General features: G+C 38.0%; 1 protein-coding gene across 4 annotated transcripts in view; it reads right to left on the bottom strand.

Moving 5' to 3' along the window:
- TGS1 (trimethylguanosine synthase 1) overlaps positions 1-11,626 on the bottom strand; it is a 26,047-nt gene extending 14,421 nt beyond the window's left edge. For all 4 annotated transcript variants that reach the window (XR_014896883.1, XR_014896882.1, XM_085313581.1 and 1 more), the window contains exons 1-8: positions 11,521-11,626; positions 10,592-10,656; positions 8,555-8,718; positions 5,794-6,664; positions 4,508-4,619; positions 3,725-3,811; positions 2,714-2,888; positions 748-1,096 (exon numbers count right to left, since the gene is read on the bottom strand). Coding sequence is in view for 2 of the 4 variants with exons in the window: in XM_085313581.1 (XP_085169707.1) it covers positions 748-1,096; positions 2,714-2,888; positions 3,725-3,811; positions 4,508-4,619; positions 5,794-6,664; positions 8,555-8,718; positions 10,592-10,656; positions 11,521-11,618 (1,921 nt within the window). In the remaining 2 variants the exon portion in view is untranslated. The remainder of the gene's footprint in view (positions 1-747; positions 1,097-2,713; positions 2,889-3,724; positions 3,812-4,507; positions 4,620-5,793; positions 6,665-8,554; positions 8,719-10,591; positions 10,657-11,520) is intronic.
- Positions 11,627-11,632: the final 6 nt, after the last annotated feature.

Genomic DNA, 11,632 nt, shown 5'->3' on the forward strand with positions numbered 1-11,632 from the left:
AAAAAAAAAACCCACCCAAATTCCCCCTATATAACAAAGGGGAAAGTTATCTGTTGTATCTGTCCTATACATCAAAAGATTTCACCCCTTATTTAACAGTCTCCACACATTAGCCATCTCTTTCATCTGATAACAATAAATGCTACACAGTGGACAAACAACTGGATCACACATCAATTTAATTTCCATAAACATATAATGGTTAACAACCAATGAGGATAAAACAGTTTTACACTAGAAATTCATGGAATTGAACTACTGTGGGAAGGATAAAACTATATGCAGAAATCTGAAAAATATTCTGTTTTCAGATTACAGCGGTAAATAAAAAGGTTCATACTATAAAGGATTTTTCTCCTAAAAACAATTTTAATATCACATGCTCCCTAAAGCTCAGCAACAAGCAAACCCAATGGTCCATAAATTTATCTGAAATTCATTACCCTTAAAAACAAAAAAAGAAGGACATATACTGTAGACCTGTTATGTCATGCGTAAGGCCAACAGTGGCTGTTTACCTACAAAGAACTACTACTAAAATTAACAATAAGACCTGGAATTTTCACTGCTTCAGGAAGAAGTCAGTTCCAGCACTACAGTTCTAAGCCAGCCTCACTACGCAGAACTTGGACTAAAGAAGTCTCTTTGAATAAACAGAATAAATAAATACCACATAAAGCTCCTTTCCTAAATTGCTACACAAATTCCATTGCCAATGCATTTCCAGTTTGTAAGAAACGGATATACCTTGGCCCGTATCTTCTGTTTCTACCCGAAGATAATCTGGAATATCCAGCGAGATCAACTGTCTTCCAGAATCACATTCCTGCCTTCCCACACCCTGAGAATCAGAGCCACTTGCTGTTGCTTCTTTTATTTCCTCTTGAAGGTTATTCATTCCAAGTTCACAAGCAAGCACACTGGAAGACTGCGGCCCATGGTTTTCACCATTTGATTTTACACTTTGTGCAGTAATACTTTCCTGATCTTCAAAGTCGCTGCTTGTAGAGGATCCCTCTACTTTATCCTCAGGAATGGAATTCTGGGATGTAATTTCCTCCACAGGTTTATTAACCTGCTTTAGGAACTCCTCTACCTGGAATTGTCAAATATCACAGACAATTAGACTGTGCTGTTAACCAGGTATGAAAATGTAGTTTAAAAGCATTATAGTTTAGAAAGCTTCCTACCACAGATATAATCTATATCACTAATATTTTGAAAAAAGTAAAATATTCACAGAGAAAATATTCAGAAGTACAGGCAAGTCCTTAACTGCTCCCTTTGTTCAATATTTTGATATCTAGTTTCTAAAGACTAGTTTCAGCTACATGCAAAACACAAACTCCATGAAATCAACCGATAAATGCAGCAAAGCATTCACAAAAATATATGAAATAAATATAAATAAACTTTCCAGCACAAGTGACCAAGATTACTGCCTTTTAATTAACTATCTTTTCTCTGATAAGCATTCAGAAAAAGTGTACTTCTCCTTGCAGGTTCAGATAAACATGTAAAACTAACTTCATATGTTATAGCTCCCTCGTTGCCAAAATGTGCCGAATAATTCATGTATTAAGGCATTTTAGCACACAGTAGAAAACTCACCATTAGAGTTTAATCAACGAGATGTTGGTTCAAACTCTTCAAAAAATACATGCTATTACTTTGTGTGGTGCTAGGCCTATGGCAGCAGAAAGAGCTTYTTACCACAAAGTCTGAGGAAGTATGTGATTTTTTTTTCAAATAATCACAAAGTTCCCCAAGAACTACGCTGGCTTCAGATGCACAATGGCAATGGTCAAGCTTTTAATCAAAATCTGTAACAATGGGATTTGAATTCAGTACAATACATGTTGCCAGCACTAGAAAATATTGTTTTGTAATCAGGTGTTAGTGAATGCCTGGCATCCCAGAAGAATGTGAGGTAACGTTAAAATCTATTACCTTGGTTTTTAAAAGACTCGACTACRAAAAATGTAAAATGACAGCTTTCTCTCCTCATGTCACTAATCTCTTAAGAAGAAATTAAGGGAAGTAATACAAGTGAAAATAGGTACAGGTACTAACAAAATGTTGATGTCACTAACAGTGTAACAGAGTAGAAAGAATCAGGACTAAGTAACAATTGCTAAGTCTACAGAATGAAAAGCCCTGTTTCTGACATCCTGTCAAATCACTGATTTGGATAATCAGTGCATGAAGTAGTCTTGTACTGTTCCTTCTTCTGTTCCTTTTTTTTTTCTATACAAGAAGGAATCCTCCTCTATACAAAAAAAAATAGTAAGAATATGGAATTACATGGAATACACTGACCTACTTAAACAAACATCCTTCTTTCTCTGCTGAAATGTCAGCATTAAGCACACTCAGATGCCCTTTTAAACCAAAGACAACTTTACTGACTATAGAAACCACCAAAAGAATGATAAACTTGGATACTATGAATGACTTTCACATAGCTTCACCAATAAGCTTACATTCTTCTTCACAGACTGCCAAGAGTCCTGCAATACCTTTCCACACCCACCCGAGCCTAAATACTCTTCACTAAGGAAGAGGCCAAAAGATGCAAGAATAAAGAGTATCAAACTGATGCTTCAAAACGTCACCTGCTCTGCACAATTTCTTTTCTAATTTTCATAATTCAACTACAGCTAAGGGAAACAATAAATCCATGAATTACAGCAAGCCCAACAATTAAACCCACCTTCTTCAAAGTTTTGTTTTTCTGACAAGATGATGTTCCAGGTTCTTCTGGAAAGAAGATGTGCGTGTTTTTACTCTTTCTTGGTTTACGCATGTCCAAAAATCTGGACTTGAGTTTTGCATTTTTCTCCAGGTACTGCACACTTCGGTGGGTGAAATCTGGAATTCCACCATACCTGAAATAAAGAAAGGACTGAGCTTCACCTTAGTTGGCCAACTGCCAATCTGGAAGCTTTAACACGAATGCATATGTCTGGAAAAGGTGATTTAGACTAAATTCTCTCTTTATGAGGCCTTTATCCTCCTTAAAGATTCTTTTAAAGTAAATACAACCTGTAGTAGCTGTGGAACAGAAACACCTTCATGAGCACTGCATTTTCATTTTATTTATTATTATTGAAACATGTATACGTACTAAATGATTTATGCTGGCAATGTCTTGCAGAAGGCCTAGCGCTAAGCTGCAGTCTGCTCTGTACTCTATAGCGTTGCTTCTGCAGCACTGACCACCATACATAGGTCATTCCACTAAAAGTGAAATTTCACTAATCAATACACTGGCAACATTTTATTAACATGGAAGTTACCTCATTCTACCATGAAATTACCATGAAATGACCATAAGTTATGGTCTAAGTTTACAAGACTCCACACTGAGGTCATTAACAGTCAAAGCCTTTAACATCTCTGATTTAAGTAGGTGACCCATCATTCTACTGTTATTTACACAACTACCTTAAAAGATACTTCCTAGTCTTATTTAATTTATAAAACAGTACTTCTCTTCCAAAGCACTTTTCTTGTTCTTCAAGAAAACTTCACCTCCGTAACTTTGCACCTCTCTCCTTGCCCCCTCGTTATAGGCGTGCAGTTTTATTAAGAGCAAAGACTAATTTTGAGAAAAATCTTCAAACAATTTAACAAAATTGGAATGGAGACAAAGGGTCTTTTTGAATAATATTAACAGCATTGGTTTGCCATGAAAGAACACTGAATTTCTCATAGTAATTACTTTTGTCCTGTGCCACACTTGAAACCCAAAATAGAACAGGTTTCCTCAGGATCTTCCACTGGGTTCTCATCCACATCCAGCTCATGACTAGGAAAAAAAATGCAAATGAAGAAAAATTACTATTTGTAAAAAAAAAAAAAAAAAAACTCACTTGTTTTAAAAATAAGCCACTAAAAAACTTACCTGTAGAGAACATTTGTATGCTCACTTCAGTGAGTTCTCCCACGTACTGCTGAAACCACACTGGCAGACAACACTAGCAGTTGCAGAAGAACTATTCATGCAGATGAACAAATACCTTTTAAATCCCATTCCAGAGGCATATGTTCATCCACAGGTGTTATAACATTTCAACTGTTCTGAATTACTTCTCAAAGCATTTAACATTAAGCCCTCCTCAGAACTGAGAAAGGTAAGTTTATCTTCTTTCCAAATTCATCAACTATTACCCCCCGCTAGCTATATTATCTATCTAATATTACTAATCTAGTATTACTAATTCTATGGCAACAGCTTCTCTGCAAAATGTATTCAAGAGCAGTAATGTTACATTGCACAGAACTCAGCATCAAGGCCATACACTCTTTTCTAATGCAAAGGAAGAAAAGAAATATCCACTGCTTGTTGTCAGGTGAAGTGATACACAGTGATGGAAGGCCAGATGGTTTTGTGCTGAAGTGATACTTGACAATCCCAATAGAAGAAGCAGCGATTATTAAATCAGAAGGCTTCTGGGCCCTCCTGCATTTGAGAAACAAAGTCAGACTGAATTTCATGACTTGCCTTCTCTTGAGTTTGGCAGGTCTGTTTTCAGGAGGCTCTTCATCATCATTCTTGTCACCAGGCAGCAGCTGTTCTTTGTCATTTAACTTTGATTGATATGAGCCCTGTGAACCTAAAGAGGTAGATAAGATCAATTTCCTTTTGCCTAATACATTTCTTATCTTCCAGTCCCAAAAGTATATTTGGAGATTTTTCAAACAGTTATGTTGTCTGACTTCCTAAATCTGATAAACATGATCCTGGTGCCAAACCACACAAATCTTATCTATCTCTGCTCAGAGAGACAACATACCGACACAAGCTGCCAGTATTAGTTATGCTATAGAGGTCTTAGCAATCTTAAGCAGGACCAACTTTCAAATACCTCAGCTCTCCAAGAAGAATAAAATGCCTGTAAATTACAAATAGGTTCCTTCCTCTTTTTAAAATTTATTTCCAGTAAATTAGCTCTTGAAGATATTCACATACTTCTAATAAAAGAGGATTCCAATGCCTTACCTCATATCTTGTTGGAAAGGAGATTTTCCTTCCATCTTTCCCATTTTAACTACTGTAAGATCAAGGTAGGAGCACAACTGCTCCTTCCTTCCATGAAGGGTCACTAGCAATGCATTCAAAGGTTTCTCCATCAAACTGACATCAAGATGCTGACTCTTAACTTACATACTCCATTACTCCCCTTCAGCAGAAGAACCCGTACAACAGTCAGGGAAGATGCTATACTACTACTGATAGGGAACACTGACAGATTGAACTAGCAGCCAGACCACGGCACTTTCATTTGTTAGCACTAGCTGTGAAAAAATGAAGCTGGGATTACACAGAYGATTGCAGTTGGCTGGCTAATTGATGACTTAATGTTGGAATAGATTTCTGGAAGCCATCTGGTCCACAGTACATTGTACAAAAAAATAAACAAAAGAGTTTATTTACAATTACATTTTTTCAGACAAAAGGCAAAAAGGAACATAACAGTGCAATTACTATTTTTTTTTTAAATATTTCTCAAAAAGTTGATCTTATATAGGTCAGGTTCACTAAATTATCAGTGTGAGTTTTACTCATTCATTTTTGACTACTAGAGGGAAAACAACATAAAGATAAAACTGCAATGTCAATACTACGAGAAAGAAAAAAAGGGGGGCACTACCACTATTCTCTCACTACTTTCTTTAGTACATTTGGAAGATTTATGACAAGTACATTTTATGAAAAATCACTTGTTTTTATACGCATTCCTTCTAGAGAAATACCAAGAGAATCAATTTTAAATGATTTTGTATTACCTGACTGGTTAATATTTTTATTTTCATTAGAGGTACTCCTTTTCCTGTTTCCTCCATCACATGGCTCCTTTTGGCTTGAAACAGGACACTGGCTTTCACTGTCAGATGAACTATGCTTTTGAGGATCATCGCAGGCAGCTGTTAGAGCTGCTCTGCTCTGCTCCACTTCCTCCAAATTCAGATTTATGTTACAGATCCCAGAGATTATTTCACTATGGGGCTCAGCACTTGAAGTAGGTGTTTCCTCACTTCTCACGTTAGAGGGAGACAGCTCCAAGTTCAGCACTTGACTACATTCAGCATCTGGGTTAACAAAGTCTATTTTTCCTGAAGGGCCATTTTCCTGGGTAACCCCATTAATTTCCGCACTGTTGTCACGTGAGCTGTCAGTAGTCCACCCTTGACTTGTCCAGTACTGAAACTGTTCCCAGTAATACCAGTACAGTTCTCTATAATGCTGTTCCCACTCTTCCTTGGTATCAGGACTAATCCAAGGCTCAGAGGTTGTTGTGGCCTCAGATGACTTGAYCTCTTCATGCTTCTCCAGCCAACTTTGCCAGAGAAGGCCCTCTCCATACTCACTCCAGTACTTCTCCCATTTTTCTTTAAGCTCACCRGAGAAGACCTCATTCGTAAGACTTTCTGAACTCTTACAGTTTCCTTCACTCATAATCTGAATTTTATTCCTCTCTTCACTTTGCTCTGTAGTGAGTGCTGGATCATCAGAAATAGATTGGTTATGACCAACACAAGCTTTTTCATGACTTTCCTGCTCCATATTATACTGGTGTTTTTGCTGTAACTCTTTTTTCTTTTTCTTCTTCTTTTTCRTGATCTTCATGTTATTTCTCTTTTTATAATTGTCTGTTGCCTAAAATATAATGAAAAAAGATCATATTCAGAAGCCTACAACATATATGCAGTCTTCCCTTGTCGTCTTTCCAAGTACATTTCTGTTTCTGCTGTAACCCTCCCCCTTGTTACAACCCCACTGTAAGCTTTCTCCCTTCAAAAGGTTCAGCTGCCAATGTTTCAAGGATCACAAGCTCAACTCTGTAAGGCTTAACTCTATAACCTTGGCTCATAGTGCAGAAAAAGTTGTGAAAAAGAGCTATCAGAAAGTCCGTAGAAAGACAAAAAAGGCAGAATTACAGACTGTGTGATTTTTAAGATGGAAGACATTAGAAGCTTAAGTATTCAAGAGAAAGAATACCAACATGGTACGGTACAAAATCCTAAAGGGAAACTAGTCAAAAATTGTTGGATCACTGACTCGAGGTCAGCAGTAAAACAGGAATTCAGCAATATCAAGAACCTGTTCTAGGGGGCTGTGCAGGCTGACCCTTACCACCTACTGTCTGATACCTCTCTGACCAGCAAACACTGTTYATGTGTCTTACTAGGGTGTACTTAGCTTTTGTATACTTTATACCTTTCAGTTCTGTAAATCCTGCTTGCAGAGACACTTCATGCACRGCTAAAGACGTCTGAAGACACTGAGCCAAAAGAAGAGTGTAATATTCCTCTCATCCTACACTATTTCCTTGCGTTTCTGTTAGCCATCTCAGAGATAAATTTGGAATTCCTAATGCCCTATAGGATGTTTTGGAAGAAAAGCAGAAAGGCAGAAACAGACTCCTGTCCAAAAAGGAAACCATTTCATTTGTGCAATGAATACATTTCACTTTTTATAACAAACCAAGATTACTACAGCTATCTAGTGAAACAGAAGGCAAGAATTTATTACTGACAGAAAACTGTAAGAGAAAAAGCCCAAAACARTCACATGGACAAAAGACTGTGCAAGTGTATGGGTATTGCTCCAAATGTCTGATCTGCTGCAACTCCTAGTTTTATTGAACTGACAAAGGCACAAAGCAGACTATAAAGAAGTTGGTTTCAAAGAACTRGTATTAATCTTTCATTCACATTCCTCATAATGTCATGCTAATACAGACTGGGCAAAGTACTGTGCTTAGCAGTAGTCTAATAAAAATATATTGTTTTCCCATTCCCAAGTTCTTTGCTGTATTACTATATAGCAAGACAAATTACATGATACTTTGGGTTTGAATTCAGACACCTGTTTCATCTAGTCACACGTCACTGTTTTAAATAACATTCAAGTTTGTCCTATTCATTTGCAAAATTTATCAGGTGAAAATCCCAGAGCATTCTGCCCAAAAGTACCTTTTCACCTCTAGGAAACTCCACATTGTATAAAATGGGCACTGTGGACATCCCAGTATCTTTTTTTCATGCAAGTACAACCATAGCCTTCCTCTGCAGTTGAGCTGCCCTCTACAGAAAGCGGAGTACCAAAGTCTAATTGCTGTCCTTTGAAAAAGCCTGGCTCTCTCCATCAGGGACCATAGAGAAAAAAAATAGCTTTATATTTTTATCCAAAGGCAGATGACTAAAGCAGACAGTGTGAAAACCCATGCACAGCTTGGAGTTGTCCTGAGACAAACATTACTACAGGTGTTTTAAGTTAGCTCTCTCTAGCAGCAAAAGCTATATGGACACAGAACCACAGTCAACATTTAGTTAGATCAATAGATAAATTTTACAGGCTGCACAAACCACAAGTTGCAGAGATCACAGTTCTGCTATTACTATATTGCTAAAAGTACTTGAGCTAGGCAACTTAAAGCCAGCTTATCTACCTTTCCACAAACTGCTGTCTCAACAATAACTGAAGAATAGATGTGCCCTTGCTTTTGTAGTTTGAAAATACAAAGTAAATAGAACAAAGTTTTACCACAAAATCCCTGTGAGCTGACTGTCCACCAAACTGAAGAGGTAATCCCATACTCTTCATAAGTTCAGCCTCCGAGTCTAGTTCAACTTCTTCCTCATCCAAACCATGATTAGTGTCCACCTTCAATGTCACATTAGGACAGTAATTTTCTTCCTCAGATGCTCCTATGAACAATTATATTAAATAAACATAAACTGGCTTTGGTACGATAACTCATCAGTCTGTCTACAAAAATTAACAGAATTGCCTCTTAAATTTCCTTTTCCATTTAAAAGTTTCTTATAGATTTCTGAAACCTACAAATAGATATAGTATCTTTCATCTCTTGGTTTAGCTCATCAAAACAGCAACATTAATACAAATGCAAACTTTTATATATTAGCTTTTGAAGAAATTTAACCCAGCATTAGCACCAGCATGAATTCTGAACTTTTCAATTGTATCATTATTTCAGCTTGATTGGTTTCTCTTTTTCAGGAGTATGGTAAATGCATTATCTTAAAAAARAGGCTAAATTTTCAAACAAGGCCTCAGTTTCTGCATGCGTTTGCCTTTAAGATGACATGCACATACACAAACATTCTTATGAAAAAGAGCAAGTAGATGCAAGTAGAGAACAAGATTGCAAAACTGTCGGAAGAAACCAAAAGCTAATTTCAACAGCAAAATCCATTAATTTCAAATATTGCAAAGCAAGCTACAAAATTGCTCAACAAACAATAAAAAAATTAGTATAATAAATTTTTTTRTAGGAATTTTTTTGGCATATATTAGAACAACACTAAAATATGAGATTTGTGTTACAAMTCTTTTAAAATTAGGCCAGCAAAGGTGACAGTTTTACAAAAGTGTTATGTTTTAAGTATAAAACTTAATTCATTGAGAAATATGTGACTGAGCTATTGAGCTACTACTTGCACTTCTGTCTTGTCTTTTACGTAACATCATACAAACATAAAATGATAAATACCATTGACAAAGTAGGTACTGTTTGTGATGAAATTTATGGAATACAGACTTGATATGGCTTGATAAACCTTGAAAAATTTARGATTTTTTTTTGTCAGGATATATATACTGCCGAATTATCACATAGCACAAGGCTCCTCTTTTTAAGTGATTACTTTTACCAGAATTCAGCTGTGTATCTACAAAAACRTGGTTTAGATTCCACTTCTTCACTCAGTTTACATTTCCTCCAAGCAGCACTATTCTTTCTCAGCCTCTATAGGCATTCCTTTCTGTTCTTCTTCCTTTGAAATCAAGCTATTATATGTTGGTGGAGCTGGCAAGGTAGTAATGGAAAAAATACCAAATAAATGGAAAATACCAAATAAAAATACCAAAAAATACCAAATGAATTACRTTCAGATAGGTATATGTGGGGAATTCTGTGGAGTTGATTCTGTCAGAGAATGCAACATTATCATTCCAGAAATACAAGCATGCTGAGCAAGAAACTAACTCCTACGGTGCTCATCATACGTTCCCTTGTATACACACAAATCTCAGTTTGCCTGTCAGGGCCATTGCTTCTCCTCCACCTTTGGGACCAACTGTGCTGTTCAGCAGACTAACCAGCAATAGCTAATATCCTAAGCTGGGGTAGAGACAGCAGGATGKTAGTGCCCTAGACAATCATCCAGGMTCCACAGACCCTCCCTTATATGATTTATTTTTGAGTTAGGGAAGTATAAGTGATTATGACTACTAGAAAGGAGGTCAGGCACTTGCAAGCTAATCYGCTTTCTGCGGATCAGAGGTTTTGTGAGCTGGTATGTCTGTGTGGACAGGAATAAGTATCACACTCGGTTTGACACAACCTTCCACATCAATATTGTTGTAACTTGAAAATTATGTAAGTGATAAATTATGRTTCACATCTGCCCCCATAATGGAAGCAGTGAAAACAAGCCAAAAATATGTACAAAAAAATATGGGTTGGCAGCTACACAGTCTACTGCACCTTAAATAACCAAACATAACTCACTTTAAGCATGACAGCACATCTTATCACATTACATTTTATTACCTTACCTGTACTATCGTTGTCTTCCTTGACATAGAACCCCTTTAATCCCAGTTTATATAATTTTCGATCCCTACAAAAATGAAGAGATATTGAAGGAGATAACCATCAACAAATACACAAAGCACAGAAAAAAATGGGAAAGGTAACACTTAAAGACTGATGAACAACATAAAAAGCCTACAGCAGAGATGTTCAGAAAACATTGCTACTATGCAGAATACTTGGGAGTTAGGTCCACACACATGGACGATTCCACTTAAGTCGAATTTAATGTCTTCAGTCCAAAATTGTGCATTTCTCAACTGTCACTYAAACTCTGAAGGCAACCTCATCTCTGAGGATGCCTCAGTTAAACACTGACTGTGCTTAAGATCAAAAGCTCTRGTAATGGCAATCCCACAGCCACACAAGATTCACACGTGTGTCCTATYAGAGTCCCCAGTGACATCCCCCAGATGGAAGTCTGCTTTTGCCAATTCGGTCCCACATGCAACGACCTCTCAGAGCTTTCTCCAAAGATCACATGCTCGTATTAGAGAGCCCCTTGAGCAGGCTCTCCCGCCCTGTACCTGAGAAATTTGTTCTTTTTTTTGGCTCTAGGAGGCTTGAATTGTTTTATCTGCAAAACACGCGCTCTCAAAAACTGTTCGTAGCCTGTAGCCACTTCTAGGAAATAAAAAATCCACTTCAGACCCGGAYGTAAAAGGTGAAACTACAGACCAGACACTAACTGCAAACTGCTACTGCTTAAACACACGAAAAAATGCCGCGACGTGTGCATCCGCCAGGGAGGAAACAGGCTTTCCCGGACACTGCTCCGCGAAGTCCCTGCCGAGGGCCCCGCGCGGAGAAACACGCAGCCGCTGCGCGGCCCCTGCGGTCCCCTCGGCCCCCGCCGCGCCTCCCGCCGCGCCGCGCCGCGGCCGCTACTCACTCGACGAAGGCGCGGGAGCAGAGGCAGAGGATGCCGCGGGCCGCCCCCGCCCGCAGCAGCAGCTCCGCCACGCGCCGCCCCCGCGCCGCCTGCACCATGGCCGCGCTCCGCT

This window comes from Rhea americana, unplaced genomic scaffold (assembly GCF_003343005.1).
Source record: "Rhea americana isolate MKP2758 unplaced genomic scaffold, rheAme1 scaffold_39, whole genome shotgun sequence".
In the NCBI taxonomy this organism is placed as follows: Eukaryota; Metazoa; Chordata; class Aves; order Rheiformes; family Rheidae; genus Rhea; species Rhea americana.